This window comes from Neopelma chrysocephalum, unplaced genomic scaffold (assembly GCF_003984885.1).
Source record: "Neopelma chrysocephalum unplaced genomic scaffold, ASM398488v2 Primary Assembly neopelma1_125, whole genome shotgun sequence".
Taxonomy (NCBI): domain Eukaryota; kingdom Metazoa; phylum Chordata; class Aves; order Passeriformes; family Pipridae; genus Neopelma; species Neopelma chrysocephalum.
Genome location: NW_020897787.1, coordinates 203,247 through 226,158, shown reverse-complemented (window position 1 = coordinate 226,158; position 22,912 = coordinate 203,247). Strand labels below are relative to the sequence as shown.

Sequence of the window (22,912 nt, the reverse complement as noted above, 5' to 3'; positions counted from 1 at the left end):
CCTTCAGCAGAAGAGCTGCTCCCACCACTTCTAAGCCTTCTCCAAGCTATGCAGTGAATCTAGAAGTGAATACTTCACACATTAATGCCTAGGCCCTCTCTGTGAGGGCCCTAGGCTGTGAGATGCGGGGCCAGCATTTTCTGAGGGCCGGGGAGTGTGAGGGAAAGGCAGTGTGTGTGTGGCAGGGAAGTGGTGCTAGCTCTGGATGAAGCACTGGAAATTGCCTGAGCTATGTGTGCTCAGCTGCGTCCAGGTCATATCTGCTCCTGGCAGAACCTCAGGCCCTTTCCCACTGGGTGTGCCAAGCTGGAGGTAGCTCTGGCGCAGGGTTCAGGCAGAGTTTACCCTTTCTGCTCCTGGTGCAGCGTGGTTGACGCTTTGCTTTTCTTCTTCCTCACAGACTGCAGACATTGGTCTGACGGAGAACTCTGGAGACAGCGGCCTGCGCTTTGAGATCTGGTTCCGGAGGCGGAAGTCCAGCGACACCTACATCCTCCAGGCCAGCTCAGCTGAGACTAAGCAGGCCTGGACCAGTGACATTGCCAAGATCCTGTGGCAGCAGGCAGCCCGCAATAAAGGTGTGATTCCTCCCTGGGGCGTCTGTGCCGCAAAAGGTGCGGGAGCCCTGTTCAGCTCGTGCTGTCCTGAGTAGGTTTGGAGCCTGTTCCCAGGCAGCTCTGTGCAGCAAGCAGCTGTGTGCTGGCATGCAGCCTCAGGAGCATGTGCTGGGCTTGGCTGGGCATGTCCCTTCCCTGCCCCTCATCCCCAGGGAGCTCAACCAGTCCAAGCTCTGTGTGACTGTAGACACACACCTGGACTCCATGAGAGAAACGGGAGACAGGAGCACAGGGTTTTCTGTCCAGTGAGCACGGGCTGTGCCTTTGAAAGACTCGCTGCTCTCCCTGTGATCTAGGCCACTACTGGAGTGGGAGCTGCCTGAATCAGGCTGGCTGAGTCCCTCCTCTCCCTCCCCAGGCTTCCCGCTTGGCAGGACTCTACTAAGTGGCATGGCACTGAGCTACTTGGCCAGAGCAGGGCATGATTGCTTGTTCCTGGAGACTCTGCAGGGCTGGGGAGCAAGGGGAGAACAGATCCAATCTCAGCAGCTCAGGAGCAGCCAAGCTCAGGAGTGCTCTATCCTGGAGCTGTGTAATGCCTGTGGGGAGGGGAGGGTCAACCTCATAATGTGGCTGTGGGTCTCTTCCTCTCCAGAAATCCGTATGCAGGAGATGGTCTCCATGGGTGTGGGTAACAAACCATTCCTGGACATCAAACCCAGCGAGGCAGCTATCAATGACCGTGCTATTGATTACATCATGAAAGGCAGAGGTAGGTGCCAGCTGTGCCTTCCACCTTGCTCTGGGTAAGCCAGGCAGGACTGATTCTCAGGGCTTTTTTTTAATATTTTCTGGCAGGTGCCAGGACCAGAGCATCGATCGCAGTGTCTCAGTTTGACCATTCCAACCCATTCAAGAGGACGCAAGCGCAGCTCTCCGCTGGCAGCACCCACCCTGCATACAACCCTTCCTCCTCCTCTTCCCTGCTGGGCCCCCTCAACCTCCACATGTATGTGAACCAGGCTCTGCTGCCAGAAGTCCTGCCCGCCAGATGCCCCTTTGACATCGGCACCTGCATTGAGGAGGATGAGCTGGAGCACGAGACGAGCAGCCAACCGTCCCTGAGTACGTGCAGTCCCGCTGCTCTGCGGCACCCGGGAGGGGTGGGCTCGTCCCCTCACCTTGCTCTGCACTGTACAGTCACACCAGGCTTTTGGGGTCACAGCAGTGCCCCAAACCAGGGCATGAGAGCCCTACCCTTCCATGCCAGCTCTGTTTCAGCTTCCACAGGGGGAATTAACTCAGACACAGGGATTATAAAGTGCCTGCTGAGCTGCAGCCGTACCCATGGCAGCCTTGGTGCTGAGTACTGGTGCTGCTGTGGCCTTGGGGACTCATGTCTCTGCCCCTCTGGTATGAAGCACTCTGTCCCTTGCCCTCATCAGCCTGATCCAGTGACCCCTTGGCTTCCCTTGTGTGAACTTCCCTGGCCAGCCCATACCAATCTCCAGCATCCTTATGACTCAATTTCCTTGTGTTGTTTTGTTGCCTGGAGCTTTAAAGAGGCCCAGACAGGAGTGTGGCTGATCTGTGGGCTTTGTGTGGCCAGTGCCTCTGCAAAACAGGTACATTATCAAGTGTATGTGGCACAGGTCATATGCAGCCCAAATTCATGGTTATCAGAGTGACCTTCCTCTCTTTCCCCAGCAACAGAGAGCTCAGAGTCATCGCACTGCATGTCAGCCACGGGCTCCAGCGGCTCCGACAGCGGCTGTGTCTCCAACATCCCACAAGAAAGCTTCTGTGAAGACATGGGCTCGCCCCCCTACGTGCCCATAGGCCCACAGCACAGCTCTGCGGTGGAGGGGAGACCCAGGTTCACAAACAGCCAGTACATTTCTGCAGTAAGTGCAAGCAGCCAAAACACTGTCTTCACTTTGCCTGTTCCTGCAACTGCCTCCCCCGTTCCAGCCACTGCCTCTCACGGGGGCACCGAAGATGCTGCTTTTGGGCTCGGGGTTGCTGTGGGGAAGTGACATTTCCCCTTGCAGAGACTTGGCTCCTCTGGGGCAGGCAAGAGCCCCTCTGGTGCGGGAGCCACCCCTGTGGTGGCCAAGATCCCCGAGGAGATGAGCTGGAAAGGACCTGCAGTGCTGGAGGCTGCACAAGGAGGGGATGCTGCACAAACAGGAACTATAATGCTGTCACGGGCTGGGGTACATATGTTACCTCCTGGGATGGCTGGAGCTCTGCTGCAGATGCTGCCAAGCTCCTTTCCTGGGAGGTTTGGGCCTTTTTGGGGAGCAATGAGATAGAGGAGCAGGAGCCTGTTGCTCTGAGATGTCAGTGTGTCTCCTCTTACGTTCCTGAGAGTTCTCAGCTGCTTGCCTTCCCACTAGATTGTGTCCTGATGCTGTTGTCCTCTAACCCTGTACTAATGCTGGCTTCTCTCCTCTGCAGAAAGCAGGCCAGGTCACCAAAAGTCACTCGAGAATAGTGTGAGCCCCTCGGCCCCGCCTCAGGAAGTGGAGTTGTTGTAAGTAGCCCCTGAAGGGGATTTTCCAGCAGCTCTGAGGGCTGGTCAGGTTTGTCAGTAGCTCTGAGTCAGGGGAACCTCACCCTCCGATTCTTGGTGAGTTTTCCCCATGCATTCCTGACTGGTCTCTGAGGCCCTGATCCATGAGCAGACCAGCTCCCATGGAGCCGACACTTGGAACAGCCAGTCTGATCCATCTGCCTTGCAGAAGCAGAACAACCAAAATCTCTTTCAGGTAGTAGAGGCTTGAGCACCACCTAGTCACCAGTGTTCAGATGAGCTGCTTTTCTCTGAATGCTGCCCTCCTGCCTAACCACTAATCTGTTTCTGGTGGCTGTTTGCCAAAATCCTGCTCTTAGTCCCTCTGAACTGCCCTGGGGAGTCCACAGTATTCTCCCCAAGCTGGATTTATCCCACAGTTTCCTTTGAACCTCCAAAGGAAACTGCAGGTCAGGCAGAGGAACCTGCTGGGCTATGGTCAGGATGTCCTGAAGGAGCTGCCAGATGTTGCTCCTGTACTTAGTGATTTTGGGAGCATGCCTTGTCTGTGAGGAGATCGCTGTTGATCTGAGGACGGGTGAACCCTGACAGGACTTGAAGCCAAGCAGGGCTTCTGTCACGTGGGTGGCAGCCCTTGGAATGTCATGTCAGGGCCCACTCAAACCAGCCTGCTCCTGGCTCAGCTCTCCTCTCTGTCCTTAGGGCTGAGCCTCCCTTTCCACGGGGAGCAGAGGGGTACGAACTTTAGAGGCAGGATTAGGGCTCGAGTGATGGAGGCACAGGGTGGCAGATTGCTCGTAGGTTTAGCACCATGGGGGTGCTACACACACACAGGCCTGTGGCTTGTGATCTGCAGGTGTTCATAATCAGCTGAACAGAACTAGCCAAGGTTCAAATTTAACATCCAGAGCCCCTTCTGGGGGGTCACAGGCAAGACTTTTGGAGTAGCCACAGAAGCCTCAGGTTTGCTGGCCCACGTAGGCTTTGGGCACAGAGTCCTGAGGCACAGAGACAGATCTCCATGTGGGGGAAGAGCCGTGTTTCTCCTGCAAGGCTCTTCCAGTAAAACATTCTTTCCCCACCAAATCTGAGCTCGGACAAATGGTGGTTTTCAAGCGTTTTGCAGAGTCACTGCTGGCCAGGACAGAGGGACCTGTGGGCTCCTGCCCCCTCACGGGAGTGCAGTTGGTCTAACCCATTGCACGGTGCTGTGTTCCAGGTTTGATTGCCATTTCAAACTCCCTGAAGACCCCAGGCCTCTGACCAGCAGAAGGAGACAGTCTTCACCCATGAAGATTTTTTTTGGCCCGTACTCAGGCTCTTCCAAACAGCCCAAAACCTGACCTCTGCCTGGGGGGAAGTCCCAAGAAGGTTTCTGTCAACTACACTTAATAGCTTTGGTGTTGGATGGGACCTTGGGCATTCAAAACTTGTTGCCCCTATATTTATGAGTAATAAGTAACATAACAGTTTGGAGAAAAAAAAATGTATTATTTTTAAAGCTAAGAGCTGTACAGATTTTTGTTACAAGTGACTCTTGTTACTATTTGTTGTGTAAGCTGCACATTTTATAAAGTTTTTGGAAGGGCATGAAATGAAACTGAGGTATTTAAGAAAAGTAGTGTAACTTTCTATTTCAGGGTTATATTGACCTGGACTCAAGATGTAACGTCCTTCCTTATGTTCTAAATATGTCTATTATAGCAATAATTTATTTTCTTGGCTTAACACTTCTGTTTTAATAAAAGCAGTTTCATTGTTGTAGTGAATTGTTTCTTCAGATGGTTCTTCCAGTGCCTCAGTGCTGAGCTAATCTCTGTCATAACCATCTCGCAGCTCTGCCACTCTCCCTGTGCCATCTCTGCACTAACCAACTGCCAGCTGAACCCTGAAATCCTCAGCACATCTGCCAGAAAACGGGAAGATTTCCCAGGTAGAGACTCCCCTGATGCCAGTGGGAGGCCAAGGCAGGCTGAGGAGTTTGGAGCAGCCAGCAGGGGAAGAGGTTCTGGTGGAGGTCCAGAGGCACAGGCCACCAAAGTTCCTGGCTCTGATTGAAGCCACTTAGCCCTTGTAGCTGCTGTCCCAGTGCAAGTCTCTCTCTCCCTGCTGGGCCAGGTCCCAGAGGCTCCGTTCAGGCTCTGTTGTGCCTTGTCCTGGCTGAGCCCCTGGTTTTGGGGTGACTGGCTGCTTGCTTCACTTCTGACTCAGCCCCTCTCCTGGTACTTCAGTCACACGGTCGTGGCTTGTTTGAGGAGCTTTGGATGGTGCTGGCATCCGAGACCAACAGGTTTTGAGTGGAAAGTGTTGGTTATAATGCTGAACCTTAAGTGCATGTTGTTTGAAGTAACACAGCATAACTGGAGGATAAATGTGCCCTGTGTTCCAAGGTGGCTTAGTCACGAGTAACACCCAACTCACTGCGAGGCCGTGACACCCTCCCTGTTCTTGGAGGAAATGAAAATTAGCATTTTTGGAAACACTAGTTATTTGCTGCCAAGCTCCTGTTTACTCCTGGTTTATGCAGGGCTATAAATCAGGCTCCCCCAGGTGTGAGAGGAGTGTCACATTTGGCCTGAGGAGGAAGATGGAGCAGTACTTTGATTAATAAACTGCAGTTTTCTCCCCTCGGCAGTGCAGTGCTGCAGTCTGGGGTGTCACACCCCACAGCCACCCTGGAGACAGTGTGCCTTCAGGTTTGGAAATTCCTGTACTGTATATAAAACACTTGTTTATTTTTAATAAGCTGGATGTTTTTTTAAACCTCGTTCTTTTTTCAAACAGCGAAGAGAACGCAGTTGGACACCTTTGCACAAAATTGGGTGTGAAACAGTTACACAGGGAATATTTTACAAATTACTGTTCTGAGATAATTGCTGGGTTAATGCAAGGTTTTTGGAGCTGTCAAGACAGCAATAGCTGATGTTGTGAGAGGGAGAGAATTTACTAATGCAACAAGAGGGACATGAAATTTCCTGAATTTCTCAGTTTCAAAGGTTTCTGCATTGCTGGAAAGTTGTTTACCTGATACTGTTTTTTCAGGGTTGGATTGATTTAATAAAGGTTATTTTCTTTGTATGGCTCTTGTTTGCATTGTGTCATGGTTTCAGCTTCAGGGTACTGGGGGCAGAGTGAAGCAATTTTCTCTAACCCAACCCAACAGGTTGTTGGGGTGAGGCTGGTGGTACCTCTCATTTTAATACTGAAAAGTACATAAAACTTTTTTTTTCCCCGTTTCACATCTGGCAAATAATGAGAAAAAAGTTTTGTTTTATTGACATAAATAGAACTTTTCCCATTGACTTCCAGAGTCTGGACTGTGTGTCAGGAACCCCAGGTTAGATGATGTATTTTTGAAAAGGTGCAACCACAACAAATGAGCTCCTAATCCAGAGGTGTTCAGCACCACCCCTTAAAATCTTTGTCAAAATTGATATTTTTCAATACTTTTTCCAGCTATTGCCCTTCTACAAGTTAAGTGGCAGTCTCTGTCCCTTCCCCCCCCCCAAGACTAACCATGGGTGTTGATAAAATCTGACAGTGGAAAGCTGTGATCCCACACTGCTCTGTGACACAACACCTCCTGTGGACAATCCATCGTGCCATTTTCCCTAAATAAGCTTGAGGGGCTCAATGGACTGCTGGGAAATCCACCCTTCCCAGGAACACGACTCTCTCTGCTAGTGAGTTACTGGAATTGTGCTTGGCCCTACCCAGTTTATACCCCAGTTCCCAGGCTGGCCATCCAGGTGTTAGAGCCATAAAATCCTGGAATCGTTTGGATCGGAAGGGACCTTAAAGACCATCTCATTCCAAGCCCCTGCCGTGGACAGGGACACCTTCCACTAGACCAGGTTGCTTCAAAGCCCCATCCAACACTTCCAGGGATGGGGAATGCAAGAGGTTGGGTGGAATGTGGGATATTCCCAGGACAGGGGAGTTTTAAGCCCTCTGGATTTCTGGTGATTGATGGATTCCATAGGCCTGACAGATCGATGTGCCTGTGGAGGGAGAGGGCCCTCTCCAAGCATCCCCTGTGTTCCTCCACACCACTGCAGTTTTGGAATTGTTCAGCCTTGGAGCAGAGGCACCAGCAGAGGGGGCAGGTGGGGTGTTTTTCAGCTGGACTAATCCGACTTCGCTGGTCCTGCTGTTAAAAAAAACCGCAAAAATCTGAAGAGAAGGGCAATTTTCCTTTTTGCTAAAGATGTGCAGACAGTGGACCAATCCATTTTTGAGACAATTCCATTAAAAAAACAAAAAAGAAAAAAAAGAAAAAAAAAGAAAAAAAAGAAAAAGAAAAAAAGGAAAAAAAGAAAAACAAACAAACAAACAAAAACCAACCAACCAAAAAAAAAAAAAGAAACCTCAGAGTCTGGATAAAGGAAATTCAAATATTAATGTATGAAAATACACATTTCATGCATCCAGCATGTATGGACTCACCCTTCACTGGCACAAGGCAAAACTATGTTGCAATTACAATAAAAACCACTCGTAGCTAAATAGCAGATTAAATCTTTGTTTCAGGTGTCCATTTAATATTTCCATTTATGCAGACACAGAATAGGAGAAGAGGAAGAACTGTCACCCCCCCGTTTCACATGACAGTAAATTCAGTGGTGTCCCATTAGGATGAATTTATTTTCAGGCAAACTGAACCTTCTCAGGGAGCAACAGAAAGGGCAATCCCACCTTTTGCAGATTAAAACGTTCATATTCAATAAGATCAGGCAGCATAAAATTGTCCTCAAGCACAGCAGCTGCTCTCTTTAACTAGTTAATTAAAACCAAACCCCAAGTGGTGACCGTTGAATGAACTCTTACAGAAAGGTCAGGCGTGAAATTTGGAACATTTTCTGTGCTCACTGACCAGGGCAGATGAGTTGAATGTGACAATTATTTGTTTGGCTACCAGTGACAAACCTTGACAGAGTTATATACACAAACTCTTTGGCATCCTTCTACAGACAATATTATCTAAGAATGAAAAAAAAGTCTAGGGAAGTCACATAGAAAGTCCTTCTTTGCCTGCCAAGGAAGGCTGTGGCTGCAAAATTAATGCTAACACAATAAATGCAATTCAGCAGAGCTGAGAAAAGCTAACTTTGAACTCTGTGTGTAAAAATGAAGGTGCCTAAACACAAAATCATCTTGGTCAATGAATAACCTGTAATTATCAGAGTGATCCTGAACAGGAGCTTCTTTCCACAACAGAGATTCAGGAAATGGAGTGACTTTACTTTCGAGGCTTGAGAAATACCAGTCACTGACATAAAAATGAGTTACCTCTTCTGCAGATCCCGTGACACTCCCTGGTTCCTTCACACCGAAGAGGAAAACCTGTCAAGAGGCAAGAACAAGCCTGTAAACTCTGAAACAGCACAACATTTTATTTTAGAACCCCATTGGGGTTTGCGTTTTATTTTCCATTCTGTGGTGAAAAATAAAAGCATGGGGCAGATGACCTGGAGCATTACCTTCCATTCCCCTGGGTCTGTGTGGCCTTGGGTCGTGGCAGTCAGTAAATTGTGAGGGTTTTAATGGTGTAATCCCTTGGAACAACCCGGTCCACAGCTATCCTGAGGTTGTTACACAGAGCAGCGAACAGAAACACGGCCAATGTTCTCTTAAAATGTTCAAACAATGGCAGTAAAATGAAAATAAGCACCACATAAACTCCCCCACACCCCTGGATGTGCCATTTCGCAGTTAGTCAGGATTTTGAGGTGCAGATATTTATTACTATGTCAGTCACAATCCTCTTGGCGAGACAGAAAATAATTGAATAATTTGGATATTTGGGAAAATTTCTTCACCAAAAGGGTGGTCAGACATTGGAACAGGTTGCCCAGGACAGTGGTGGAGTCAGCACCCCTGGAGGGATTTAAAAGCCATTTGATGTGGCATGTGGGGACATGGTTTAGTGGTGGGCTTGGCAGTGCTGGGGGAGTTGTTGGACTCAGTGATCTTAGAGGGCTTTTCCCACCTGAATAATTCTGTGGTGGACGTGGATTAATCTGTTGTCTGCTAAAAACAGAAAATTTCAGTTCAAACCTGAAAAAAAGCCACAGCAGCCACAGCCAAGGAGCCAGAGGTTGTACTGACAGTGGACAACACAATTCCTACAGCAGAAAACAACATGGGGGAAGATGACATCCAGTGCCTGGAATGTTTTTAGGCTATTTCTCATGCAAGTGGCCACAAACAGGGAGTCAAAAGCATGTCTGGAAAAGGATGTAAATGCATGTAAGAATTGAACTTGCTTCTAGAGACAGTTTGTAGCTCTAGACAGCGCTGATGATCAAAACTCATGGTGGAGAGCAACAGTTAAGTTGCCCCCACAGGATGCTTAGCTGAGAGTTTTTCATAGATATTCTCACCATCAACTTGTTGCTGATACTGCCCGACAATTTCAAAGCAAATTAAATATTTAAATGTAACACAGGGAAAAAAACCCAACAAAACAACCTTTCAAGCAAGAAAGATGAAAAATTTTAAGAGAAAAAACAACCAGACACTAAAATCTTGATATTTCTGAATTTTGGGGCACACTGGAAGAGAGACAGCACCACCAAAACCCCCTCACTCTACCATTGTTCTAAGGAAACTAATCCCATCCCATCAGGCTGAGCCCTCCCAAAGGCCTGGAGGAAGGGGCAAGGCTGCAATTTATCTTAAAAGCCAATAATTAACACAATGCTAATGTGACAGATCTCTTTAATTAGATGCTCTCTGTGTCATTTCTCTTAGAACGAGAAACAGGTGAGAAGCAAGACCCAAGGAATAAAAAAAGCCAAGGAAACCTGGAATATGACAGCTCATAAATTAACTAATAGGTTTTATCATGCAGGATTTTTGGTTTAAAAAAAAAAATTAAAGGGCTTTAGATAAAGATATAGGAGTGCTCATCAATATTTTAATATTTTATTAATATTTTATAAATATTAATATTTTATTAATTCTTAAATATTTTAAATCTCTTTCAAAATAATATTTTTAAGCTTTCTCTGGGGACAAGGTCAGCATTAAAAAAAAAGGAATGTCAATATGAATGCAGGCTAACTCCACACCTTAATATCTATATTTTATATATATCAATAATTTCTACATTAAAAGTTAATATATAAATAAATCTGTACAATAATAACTGCATTCTGGAGCTGTGCCACAGCTCACTGATGGGTTTGTATGTCTTTAACATTCCCTTAGGGTCGCCCAGTATCATTCTGTGTGTTATTCCTGGAAGTCTCAGCTGACATGAAGCTGATTTATTTAATTTCTTTGTTAATAAGCATCCCAGAGGGTGGTTTGGAGGCTGGGTTTTGTGTCAGATTCATGATTTTGGAGCTGTCAGTCTCTCTGATTTTCTCTCTGGGTTTGATTTCTCTGCAATTAAAAGCTTACATGGGTGTCAAAGCCCTGGTGGATGCTTTCAGATGACAGATCCTACAGGGAGGGTGGAAGAAGGGTGGCCAGATGGTGTTTTGGGATAAGGTAGAAACGTTTTCTGAAAAATAAAACATGAAATAAGGATATTTTTATTTTCCCAACAATAAATAAACACTGTATAAACAAATGCCTGGTCCCCGTTGTCCTCTCCAGCCTGTGCAGTGTAAACCAGTTGACAGTTCCAAGCTTTGCTACCGGACAGATCCCGTTTTTATTCGGTGCCTCTGGAGTTTTTCAATCCATATTCAGCTCTCTTTGGCATCTCCCGTGTCCCACCCGTGCTGGCCCAGCCGCTGCCACACAGAGGAGCTGCTCAGCTGTCAGACAGCCCCTCCTGATTCCCGGGAAAACAAACGGAGAGCAAACACTCCCCTGCCTGCCTCCACCACCATCTTCATCCTCACTGAGTCCCAAGTCCAGCCCTGGAAGGATCCGGGTCTGGATGCTCCACAAGATTTCCAGCAGCACTTTCCACCCTTTGGATGGTCTGCAGGGACATCAGTGAGTGCTGTGGCTGTTCCAGTGTCCTCATTTCCCAGGTGTATTTAGGCTGGTTTAGGTGTTACTGATGTGACCACATTGCTGGTCTCCTGCCCTGCCCCGGCTGTGGGGGCTGCACATCACATCAGACTCTGCATCCAGAGGAAAACTTGGCTTTTTTTTCCTTGGTGGGTCTTAACTCTGATGCCCTGAGTCAGGCAGTGACAACCCCTTCCCAGCAGAGTCCACCTGCAGAAGAGTCCAAGCTCATCCAGTCGGGATTTTAACCCACCCTGAGCTCCTTGCTCTTCTCAAAGCTCCCTCCCAGTGGTGCAAGAAATCCTTGCTGGATTCACGAGGGCAGAAAGATGGGGCTCAGTGGGCAGGAGCCTCTTTGGATTTTGTGATTTACCTTGAAACCCACTAGGTAAAAATCCCAGGAAAATGATGTTGCACGACTTTCCCGAGCCCACTCTCTAAACCTGCAGCACCAACGTGAGCAGGAGGATGCTGAGCCTCTCCCTCCTCGTGCTCCTCGACCCCGACATGCATAAGACATCCAACAGCACTTCAGATGCTGCAGGGAAATGTTTAAATCCAAAGCAAAAATCTGTTTCCAATTAGGTCTCAAAAAAAAAAAAAAAAGAGAAAAAAATTCCATAGAAACATTTCTGTTTAGATTTGTTTCCTGACATCACCTGAGCTCGCTGCCAAAACGCCGGAATATCTCGGTGCATTTCAGATTTTACTATTTGTTCAGGGTATTTTTTTTTTTTGCACACCTATGCAGGAACGCTTTGAAAATGTCTTTTTTTTTTTCTTTTAGGAGCGTGTTTCAGACAAATACTTCAAAGCAGTGACATAAGGGTTTGCTTAAACTCACACCATGTTTCACTCGTGGACATTTATCGCTTCTGAGGGCTCAGCAGCACCACTGGGAAGGCTCCAAGGGACTTACCAGACACGGGGAAAACTGTAGAAAAGTGATTCATTTCTTGTAACATTTATGACCCTTTGTGATCCTGGGGATTTTGGGTTTATTTTCTTATATCTTGTCTCATCCCAAAGGGATTATCTGATTCAGCAGCTGGATGAAGGGCCGGAGGAGAGCCTGGTATCAGATTCCACCTTACAAGAGATGGATCAGGCTGCTGCTTCCAGCTACTGCATCTCCAGGAATTAAACGCCCACATGCAGTAAAGAAAAACTGAAGGATCTTTCAGAGCTGGAGAGGGGCTTTGGACAAGGGCATGGAGTGACAGGATAAGGGGGAAAGGCATCAAACTGGCAGAAGGCAGGGTTAGATGGGATATCGGGAAGAAATTCCTCCCCATGAGGGTTGTGAGGCCCTGGCACAGGTTGTCCAGAGAAGCTGTGGCTGCCCCATCCCTGGAAGTGTCCAAGGCCAGGCTGGATTGGTGTCACAAATGAAGGGGGGGGGAAGGATGCAGCACCACAATGAGACTTTGAGCAATCTGGTCTAGTCCAAGGTGTCCCTGCCCATGGCAGGGGCTTTGGAATGACGTGGTCTTTAAGATCTGTTCCAACCCAAACCATTCTATGGTTCCATGATGAAATCAGTGTATCAGTTTGGGGAAAATATCCCTATAACAGGTTCCCTCTCCCAAGTGCCTGCTCACCGTTTAATTTTTTTTCTGCAACAATCTTGCCGAGGTCTTTAGTGGCCACAAAGTGTCCTGCTGCAGCAGCTGACTGATGAAGGCAGCCCCACTGATCCCAAAACGCCTCTCCCAGCTGAGAAATGCATCAGTCATGAGGAACACACCATCACCCCACTGGGGAGATGCTCATCAGTACCTCAGCCCCCGGCTCTGGGCAGTTCTGCAGCTCAGAGCAATTGCACAGTTGTGTTTTCTAGAGGGAACAAAACAGACATTAAACATGGACTGTGCTCAGTTCGACCTTGTATGAAATCTCGTGCTGTACTTAAATCTTGTGAATCAAATAATTTGCTTTTTGTTTTCCTCCTCTGCATCTGCCTGCTTCCATCTGCCCCTGTGTCCTTACAACTCTGCCGCAGTTATTACATTAACAAAATGTGGGCATGAGTTCTGGATAATAACATTTTATCTGGAACCATGCCATGCTGGGAAGATGGTAATTTAGTTAATTGAATTCCATCTAAAATGATACTAAATCAATATTCCAGCACGGAGCTGGAACACACAGCTGGCAGTGAAGCATTGCCTGGAACACTCGTGGTCAAACCAATATCTCAGGGCACTGACAGGAGGAGTTTGAAGTTTGAGTCCCGGGTTTAGGTGATACAAACTGTGCTCTGAATCTTGTCTGAACAGGATTTACAGCCTTGCCTGTGTGTTTTGGAGAGCACTGTCCATCAGGCTGGGAGCGAAATGGAAAAGTACTGAGGGAGCAGTGCAGGTACAGCTCTGTAGGGAAGCTGTTTTGCCTGGCCCCAGATCAAGGACCTGCCCTGCACCAGCACAGTGCCCTGTGAGGAGGGATGATCCCTGGGGGAGCAGATGTTTGGAACAACAGCAATGTGAGCTCTTCCTGGTGATCCTGCACAGGCACAGAGAGGCTTAAACCTCCCTGGGCATATTGGCATCCACTGTCTCCTCCTTCTAGGAACAAATCTGTGTCCTTGAGGAGCAGAGTAATCCATCCTCATCAGTATCTCTGGTCAAATCTCTGGTCATCCCAGAGAAAAATGACCTCTTGGAGGAGTCAGATCCCTTATCCCAGGCACATCAATGCTGTCAAAGCATGAAGCACATCAGCTATGACCCCAGATGATTTTAGAAACACTCCAGGGAAGTGACTTTGGGGGCAGAGAACACATTTTACAGCCAAATTAATTGTAACCATGCAGCTGAGCCCTCTGGGCTGCACATCTTGCTGGCAAGGTGAGACATCAGCCTGTGAGAGGTTCTGGGTTTGCCTGGAACGGTGGAGGAGGTGGGTGTTTGAGGCAGGGCTGGGGTGAGGTCTGGGATGTCTCTCCGCTGCGGGAGAACGACCGGAGAGCAGCCAAGGGGAAGAGACAAGTGGGAAGGAGAAAAAAAAAAAAAGCTTCATGTCTGGGGCTTGGATCAATGCAAACAACATAAATACTGGCTGAGACACCTTCCGCCCTCCGGCTCCTCGGCTGCCAGGGAATTGCAGGCTGGCTGCAAAGTGTCTTCCTGAGGCTGGTGTGGAGCCAAGCCCAGAGCGAGTGTTGGGCCAGAGCAAGGTCGTTAGCCCAGGGAAGTGGCTGCAGGCCCTTCTGTTTGGGCAGCATCGCTTTTCATCACACAAAGTGGATCTGCAGCCGACATCTGGAGGTGTCCTCTACCTCAGCAGCCTGTGGCACCACCTGCAAGCTTCACAGCTGGACCTGCTGGTCCTGCAGAAGTTCCTTCGGGTTGGGGTCTTCCCGAGGGCTGAGCACCCCAGCTTGGCCTCTCCTCGTCTGTCCTGTGCTCCAGTGCCAACCACCCCAGAGGCCTCTGCTTTCCTGCCCACTCCTAAAGACTGGTGTTTAAAGGCCACGCTCCTTGCACTTACCTGCCTGTGAAGCTTTGACCATGCCAAGGGGCTGTGTGATGTTTGCCATTTTTGGTGAAGACTCAAACGGACATCTCGTTGTTCCCAGAAAGCTGTTCCAGTCACTTCAGAGGATGTGACTTCTTTGCAGGTTGATCTGAGGCACTTTGCAGCCATTAGACCCCGTTGGTCTAATTCTCTGGCACTAATTCTCCTGCGGCTGGTTTGGCAGGACTGAGATGCCATTCCCAGGCAGGGAGCAGCATGCACTGGAGCTGCCTCCTTGGGAACAAGAAGATTGGAGGGGAAAAGTCCCATGTAAGGTGGGGAGCAAGTGGTGGAGCACTTAAAGATGTGCTGGAGCAGGCGAGGAGCACCTTTAGGCTGAGGGGTGACAACACATGGCAACTGTGAGCCATGATCTGACCTCTGCAGTGGCTTCACAGGCTGCAAAGAAGCCGCTTCTGTTCAGCAGCAGTGGCTCGGTAGGGTGGTGAGACACTGGCACAGGTTGCCCAGAGAAGCTGTGGCTGCCCCATCCCTGGAAGTGTTGAATGGAACTTGGAGCAGGGGTAGTGAAAGGTGTCCCTGCCCATGCCAGGAGGATTGGAATGAGGTGGTCCTTTAAGGTCCTTTCCCACCCAAACCATTCCAGACATCTACGATTTCTGATTTCCCAATATCAGAAACATGTCAGTACCCAAAACTGCCCTTCAGAACTGCCCTGGCAGCAGCACCCTCCCTGTGATCCACAGCCAGGTCCTGACAGGGACTGCACACAGGCAGGGGACGAGTCCCATGGGGCCCTGACCTGCTCACCTCTGCCCAAAACATTTTTCTGCACTTCATTTGTGCAGCTGGGAGAAGAAACAAAGTCCCTCCCACTGCAGCAACAGGTGTCTGCAGGATGAACACTGGATGCTCAGAGAGAGGATTTAGGGATAGACAGCCATGAATCCCTCTGACCTGCTCAAAGGAGGGCTAAGATCCCCCAGCCCTCACCCCAGCCTACCACTGGTAGACACTTACTGCTAGACCCTCACTGGGGATGGGGATGAATCCAGGCCAGAATAAGACAACCTCTTCCTTCTCCTGTGTTTTCCAAAGCAGGTGTCCCTGCAGGTGGATGCAGAGGTGCAGTGCTGTGCTTTGGCAGGGACTGAGCCCGCCCAAGCCACGTGTGTGCCTTTGGCACATGCCTCACGGCCTGGGCAGTGCCAGTACCATGGCTCAGGCACCTGGAAATAATTCTTGCGGGTTATCTAGGGAGCCTGGCTCTGAATGAATGATCACAGAGAAAGGTACTTAGCTGGAAAGCCTGGCATCAGGCTGGCAACACCCCAGCAGGCTCAGGCCATGCCTGGGATCGGGTTGGCAACACCTACACCCAGCCGGAGTGACCATCCCATCCCGGAGCTGCCGTCCCATCCTGGAGCCCAGCCTGTTCCCAGGGATCGTTACCAGGAGCTTGTGTGTTTGGTTGCAAACAGAGCAGGAGCGGGAGCCAGGCGCTCGTGTTTGTGTGCCTGCGGTTGCTCAGGCAACTCGGGGCCAGCCAGGAGCTGCCAAAATCATCGGTGGCCAGGGCCGAGCCCCCGGCGCGGCTTCTCCCGGGGCGGCGTGACCGGCCGAGCCCCCTGTGCCGGGCGGGGTGAGCGGCCACGGGGGCTGTCCCTGCTCGGGCCCGCGAACACAACCAGAGCGGAGCGTCAGTGCGGAGGGGCTTTATTGCAGAGCCGGGTTACAGCGTGGGTCTGCAGCATCCTTTGGTCTGGGCTTCACGAAGGCAGCGGGAGGCCGCAGGGGTTCGGGTCGGAGACCTTTGCCGGCGGCCAGGCAACACCAAGCTGTCCCGGGATGCTCCCTGGGGCTGGGCCAGGAGCATCCCGGCAGCTCCGGCACTAACGGCACGGCAGGGTCTGAGCCTTCCGTGGTGCTGGGCGAGTGGCAAAGCCAGGCAGCCCCGTGGGGAGGGCACCGGTGGGGAAGGAGGAGGTGGCTGTGGTGTAAGTGGTGCAGGGTTAAGGCAGGTCCCCATGAGGTCTGCAGGGAGGGCAGGCTGCGGTCCCCGGTGGGACGGGGGAGGGTGCCCCGAAAGCCGGGGCTGAGGTAGGGAAGGTCTGGGTGCCAGCGGGGCAGGGGAGCCCTGAGGAGCAGTGCTGTTAGTACGGTGGACGCTGCCAGTGGTGTGGGACTGGGGGTGACAGCGCGGGGGACACGGGGCGGGATGGGGGGATCACAGCACAGGGTGGGACGGACGCAGCGCTGGGGCAGAGCACACGGGCCCGGAGACTTTCCCAATCACATCAGCGCTGGGCGGCCGACATCCCGCCAGCCTGGGGCTGGCCCCAGCGCAGCCTCCCGGGCCCCACCTCACACGGGCACGTCCCAGGGCTGACGTGAGCGCCCACCCCACGGCGGGCGGGCAGGGACCGGGGCGGTGGGCGCCGCGGGCAATCCCTCCCTACTTTTTCACTTTGGCATCGTAGGTGCCCGCGTTCTTGTAGGCACTGACGTAGCCGCTGGTGTCCACGATGTTCTCCCGCCCGCTCTTGCCCTTGCCCTTGCCGCTCTCGTCGAAACGCTCCTTGTGGGACCCCGTGTACTTGGAGGTGTCCGTCAGCCTCTCCACGGCCCCCACTGTCTTGGCTTTCTGCAGTGGGGAGATGGGACATGAGAGTCAAGAACGTGCCCTGTCCCCTTCACCCTTTGCTCCTGACACCCACCAGAGTGCCCTACACAACCCCCTGTGCCCTACACAACCCCCTGTGCCCTACACAACCCCCTGTGCCCTACACAACCCCCCAGGGCCATGAGGTCTCCTAGGAAGCATCTGCACTGCGGGCAGAGCTCTGTCTTCCCCTCCTGACCATCCCTCCTGCTCCCAGCAGCTGAGGGGCTCCTCACTCACCGTGACACCCACGTTAATGGGCTCCTTCCCTGCCACCAGCTGGCAGATGGCTTCATATGCCTCCTCTTTGCTCTTGTCCTTAAACCTCTTGGGGGCCAGCTCCTCCAGTGCCTTCTTGAACTCCTCGTAGTTGATGACCCGGGCTGTCTTCCCTCTGCAAGCACAAAACCCAGGCTGCCATCAGCACCTCTTCAGTTTGTGCCTCCATATGGGATGAGCTGCATCAGGGAGACCCAGTCTCTGTTCTCCACCAGCCTCGGGCCCCTCATCCACCTCTGAAATTCAGCTGCAGCAATCCCAGCTGAGTGGGTCGGGCTGGGCACAGCTGGTGCTGAGCTGGTGCTGAGCTCCAGGAGCTTTTCAGCCACGTGCTGTTGAAGTCCCTGGTGCCAAAAGCCAGGGTGCATGGAAGTGCTCTGGGACTTGGGTGCTGGTCAGGAGGGGATGTGCATCCATTTCCACTGCTCCCAGCCCGCCTGGGATGCCCAGCATCCTCCCTCCCCTGGCAGACATCAATGCTCTGGTCAAACTCAGAAGGATGTGCGCAGAGCATCTCTCCCATGAGCTCCTGGTCCTCATCTCAGCACAACAACCTGCCCTCCTGCACCCCAAAAACTGCCCAGTGCTCAGCCCCTCCTGATCCCACTCAGGAACAAGGTGATGCCTGGACAGAGCATGAGGATGGAGCAGATTCTCCACCCATCCTTGCTTGTGCACCTTGGTGGGGAGCATCAGGTGTTACCATGTTCCCAGAGACCCCAAAAAAGGTCCAGGTGCCTTTTAGCCCTTCAAGCTGCCTCTGTGACTTCCATGGACCAGAGTCCTCCTCAAGCTCTGGCATTGGCTGGCCAGGCCCAGGGATGTGCCACATCACACAGGACACCCCTTAACATCACAGGGCACCTTCTTGTCAGAGGGGAGCCAGGCAGGCCCATCCCAATGGCAGGAGTGGGAGCAGGGGCACAGTCTCTGCACAAAATCTGAGCCTTCCACCCCCACATTTGGGTTAATTTATCATTAGGCCTTGCAGAAGCAGCCACACATCCTCCCTGAAGGAGGGACACCACAGGGCAGCACCTGCAGCTCCGTGCCAAGTGGGATGGGCAGCCTGGGTGCACAGCCAGGGTATCACAGCTCTGCAGGGACCCCCACACCCAGGCACCACCACCCTGCCCACACTGCGAGGGCATTCCCACCCTCCGGGCAGCTGGAGGCCCCGAAAATCCCATTCACTTACTTCACCTTGGAGAAGACAATATCCACATCGGTGCTGGTGACGCTTTTGCCGTCGGTGACTTTGCAGTCCTTGCACAGCTTGGCCCAGTTCTTCCCGTTCATCTCCTGCCCCGTGGCCTTGGTGTCGCCATAGATGGCGAATTTGCGGAAGCTTTCCTCCAGGGATGCCATCTCAGCGTTCCCGGCCATGGGGCTGCAGGACAGGGGCCAGAGGGGCCCGTCACCGCCCAGGCTCCGGCTGGCAGAGCTCAGCTGGCTGCTCCTGGCTCCTCGAGGGCAGGAGGAGGAGGAGGAGAAGGGCTGGCGAGGGTGGAGGCGCTGCAGCAGGGTCGGGGTGTTGGCAGTGCCTGCGGGCGTGGGGTGACGGCTGGTGGCAACCTCGGATGAGCCCCGAGGCCAACAGCCAAGAACGTGCCTTGGGGAACGGAGGCTCCCGGTCGAGAGCTGTCAGCAGCCGGGCTGTCAGCTCTGGGGGCCGGCAAGGAGTGAGCGCATCAGCCTGTCCCCTCGGGAGCACGCTCCGGGAATGACGCAATGCGTCCGCCTTTCTCCCGCTCGCAGATCAGGAGAACCGGCACCGCGCCTGCCTCCAGCCCCACCTCTGCCCTGCCTGCATCCCCCCCGCACGGAGCTGCAGCACCCCAGTCCTGTGCCCTGCTCCCTAGGGCTGAGCCGAGCGTGGTGCCCCTCAGGGTGCCAAGTTGCCAGTGGGCCCCTGCGCCTCGTCACGGCACCGCGGCCGCTCCCCATCCCTGCTCCCCGTCTGCCGTCGCCTCGCCAGCCTCACCCTGCCGGCTCAGCATCCCTCACCACGCGCCGAGCACCCGCAGCGCCTCGGCAAGGCCGTGGTGGTACCCGGGAAACCTCCGGCACCCAGGGGGGCCCGGGTACACCGAGGTGCAGAGCGGGCACGTCGCCCGGTGGATGCCCGGTGGGGCCCCGGAGCCTCGGCGAGGGCCGGGCAGTGGTCCCTCGGACCGTCGCTAGGGAGGATGGGCGTTGCCTGGCGACCGTCGCTAAGGAGGCGCGGCGGGGCGGGGATGCCGCCGGTCGCCGCCCGGCCCCGCGCCCCCTCGGGCTCCCCGCAACGCCCCGCACGGCCCCGCAGCGCGGAGCAGGGGCTGTCCCCTCCCGGCTGGGTTGGGGGGTCTCCGCCGGTGCTTTGCGGGGTGCCGGGGCAGCGGCCGCCCACCCCGTACCCCCTTCCCTTCGCAGCGGCCCCGGGCCGGGCAGCGGGGCGTGGGGGCGCGGGGGGCGCGGGGGGGGTGTAGGGGGGTCCCGTCCGCGGCGCGGCCGCGCTCGCCCGGTCACTCACCTCGCGGAGCCGCGCTCTGAGGCGGGGGGGCGGCCCCGCCGCCGGTTTAAGGCGCCGCCATAGCGACGGGAGGGGCCGCGGGCCGCGCCCTCCAGCCGCCCCCTCCCGCCTCCCCCGGGCCGCGGCTCGGCCGGGAGCGCCCTCGGGGCGGGGAGACGGAGCCCAGGCGGAGCTGCGCCACCCCTGGGATACCCCTCCACCACGCCGTGAAGCCCCTCTGATTTTCCCCCAAGACCTTACCGGCGCTCCACAAGGTCTTTCCTCCACCCCACAAGATCTCTCCATCACCCCACGAAGCCCCGACATTGCCCCACAAGGTCCCTTCATCACCCCACGAGGTCCCACCATCACCCCAAGAGGTCTCTCCAGCTCCCTTTCCCCCCCAGACTCCCCCTGTCAGCCCTGCTGTGCTCTGCCCTGCAGCCCTGTCCCCTGTCCCACACAGCCACCGTGCCCCTCCGTTGAGGAACTGTCCCCTCTTGGTGGGTGACACCATGGACCAAAGGTCCATGCCCAGGCTGTGGGGACAAATGCCAACTGTCTTGCTGTGCAAGCACCTGTCCCCTCTGCACGGCCCAGTGGGACATCCTTGGAGCAGCCACATGCCAATCTGCCCATCCTGGCAGCCCAGAGCGTGACCACACACAGGGCTCCCAGTGGGTGCTGCAAGCTGAGGCAGTGCCCAAATATTGTGGTTGTCATGGAGCCCCAACACAGCCCACATCACTTACTCATGGCCCCACCTCAGCTGTGTGCCCAGAGCCCGTTCCTGTCCCAGTGCTCTGCTGGCACTCCCTGGGCTCAGGGCATCGTGGGTGACCAGCCACAGCACCACCAGGAGCTGTGCACAGACAGGGGATGCAGAGTGTGGTTTGCTGCTGCCGTGGGGGTCCTGCGGGCAAATCAGCAGCTTGGGGAGCTGGGAAGTGGCTCAAACAACAGAGCCTTTGGCAGCCTGTGGTCTCTGTCTGCCCTGGTCCCTGTGCAGAGGAGCCCCAGGACAGGGCTGCCCCAGGGGTATCAGTTCTGCTCGTGCACCCAGAGCCCTTTGCTGTGGGGTAGAGCCTCAGTGACAACCTCCTCCTCCTCCTCTTGGCTGAGGGGCACACGTTCTCTGCTGGGACATAGTTGACAGTTCTTGACTGGACAAAGCTGTGAGCAACCTGTTCACACTGATCCTGGCTTGGAGCAGGGACTGGAGACTTCCAGAGGTGATCACCAGCCAGCTCTGGGGGTTTGGGATCACTGAGTTTACCTCCCACTTCAGAGGTGAGTGCCGGGGCCGGTGCCAGAGGCTGCAGGCACATCACAGCACTTGGCTGCTTTGGTAGCCCCAGCTGGTCACAGCCACATGTTACAGCCACTGTGTTACATCCCCCAACCAGCCCAGTGACGCCTCCATCAAGGTCTCTGCAGGAGCTGCTGTTTCACAGCCCAGCCAGAGGCAGGGTGGCAAGGACATCCTGCAGGGGATAGTCCAGTGTGGGCAGGGTTGGTGTGGAGGCTCATCTGATGCTGGAGTCCAGACAGACCTCTCCAAGAAGTGTTTTTCCTCTCTCCTGTCTGTCGGAATGTAAACCAGCCTCCACGCAGACCAGCAAGGACCCAGGGGTGTCATCCCACCCACAGAAGACAGGGAAGAGCTTTTGCCTTCTCTCTGATTTAAGGAGAGGGGAATAACTGGGACTGCCATATCGAGGAGGGTGGATAAGTCTTGCTGAAGGTACAGTCTTGTCCTTAACTTGCCCTGCAACTCCCCACAGGAGCAGGTGTCTCTGGCTCAGCGTCAGCTCCGGAGAGGAGCCCAGGTAACGTGGGCTGGAGCATCCAGGCTGCAGCAGCTCTGCAGGGCTTGACAGCACAGTAGTTCCAGGCAGCAGCAGGCAGGAGCTGAGCACGTTGGCAGCTCTTCTGTAGGAGCTCCAGCTGGTCCTGGGGCTGCAGAGCCCAGAGAGCCAAGAGATGGCACATGGGGAGAGCTGGGCAAGGGGGAGCACTGAGCCACAGCTGGCGAGTTGCCCCACGGGGTCAGGCTGAGCAGGTCAGGTTTCTGTTCCTAAGGGCTGGGGTTTGTTGTGCATTTGTTGTCACCATGTTGGGATGGAGTGTGGTCCTTGGCTGGCTCCTGCTGTTCCTCATGCAGCCCGGAAAAGGAAGCCCAGGAGGAGGCTGGGGCTTGATCCAGAGCCCACAGGACGGGCAGGAGTTGAGAGGGAGGTTGCACAGGTCCTGTGCTGCAGCGGAGGAGCATGTACACGGCTCAGGGCTCAGCTCCCCAGGGACATTTCCCTTCTAATCAAGGTCAGGATGTTCCCAGGCTGTCTCCTGCCCCAGGGACCTTAATGAGCCGAAGACTCCAGTGCTTGTTCCTGACACACCGAGGCTCACACACAGCTCAGTGTCCCCGAGGTGCAGCTTCGGCTGCTGGAATGGTCCCTGCTAGGAATGTGTCCCTCTCCCTGCCTTCACACAGAGTCCCCGAGTGCTGTGACTGCTCAAAGACACAGCTCAGAGCTTGAGTGAGAGCACAGCACAACCTCGGAGCACCCTCTGTGCTCACCCTCACCCTCTTTGCCCCTCACCTCCCCCGGGGCTGGGCACTCCAGGCTCCCGGGAGTCATCTTGTTTCAGGAATGAGTCGCTGGCTCGGCCGCGTCTGGGGTGGGATGAGGTTATGCGGGAACGCTGCTTCTCCAGCGCGAGTTGCTACAAAACAGAGGGAAGTGTTTCGGAGGTTGTGCAATCTGTGTACGGTCACCCCGGCAACAGCGTGTCCACAAGGCATCAGCAGGGCTTAGCTGCGGCTGCCGAGCGGCGCGATCGCGGGGTGCTGGGTGTGCTGTGTGTGTGATGTGTGTGCGATGTGTGTGCCGGCTGTGCCACCGGCACCGGGCACACAGGAGGGGGGCAAAGCT

At 53.7% G+C, this 22,912-nt stretch overlaps 2 protein-coding genes across 7 annotated transcripts in view; one reads left to right on the top strand and one right to left on the bottom strand.

Annotated features, from left to right (window-relative positions):
• The window catches only part of PLEKHG4 (pleckstrin homology and RhoGEF domain containing G4), an 83,399-nt gene extending 77,228 nt beyond the window's left edge, over positions 1 to 6,171 (top strand). For 2 of the 5 annotated variants that reach the window (XM_027698230.1, XM_027698233.1), the window contains exons 19-24: positions 401 to 614; positions 1,213 to 1,329; positions 1,416 to 1,682; positions 2,265 to 2,461; positions 3,018 to 3,093; positions 4,313 to 6,171. In XM_027698230.1, the coding sequence (XP_027554031.1) occupies positions 401 to 614; positions 1,213 to 1,329; positions 1,416 to 1,682; positions 2,265 to 2,461; positions 3,018 to 3,059 (837 nt within the window). In that variant the 3' untranslated portion in view covers positions 3,060 to 3,093; positions 4,313 to 6,171. The remainder of the gene's footprint in view (positions 1 to 400; positions 615 to 1,212; positions 1,330 to 1,415; positions 1,683 to 2,264; positions 2,462 to 3,017; positions 3,094 to 4,312) is intronic. The other 3 variants (XM_027698232.1, XM_027698234.1, XM_027698231.1) reach the window with 2 other exon arrangements.
• Positions 6,172 to 16,243: 10,072 nt separating this feature from the next.
• TPPP3 (tubulin polymerization promoting protein family member 3) lies at positions 16,244 to 20,098 on the bottom strand. 2 transcript variants are annotated; one of them, XM_027698258.1, is made up of 4 exons: positions 19,998 to 20,098; positions 18,684 to 18,875; positions 17,447 to 17,600; positions 16,244 to 17,188 (listed from the first exon to the last, which is right to left on the bottom strand). In XM_027698258.1, the coding sequence occupies exons 2-4, from the start codon at positions 18,869 to 18,871 to the stop codon at positions 17,000 to 17,002; spliced, it is 531 nt and encodes a 176-aa protein (XP_027554059.1). In that variant the 5' UTR covers positions 18,872 to 18,875; positions 19,998 to 20,098; the 3' UTR covers positions 16,244 to 16,999. The 2 variants fall into 2 exon arrangements, with proteins under 2 accessions (XP_027554059.1, XP_027554060.1); XM_027698259.1 differs by lacking the exon at positions 19,998 to 20,098 and adding an exon at positions 19,470 to 19,643.
• Between the last annotated feature and the right edge of the window lie 2,814 nt (positions 20,099 to 22,912).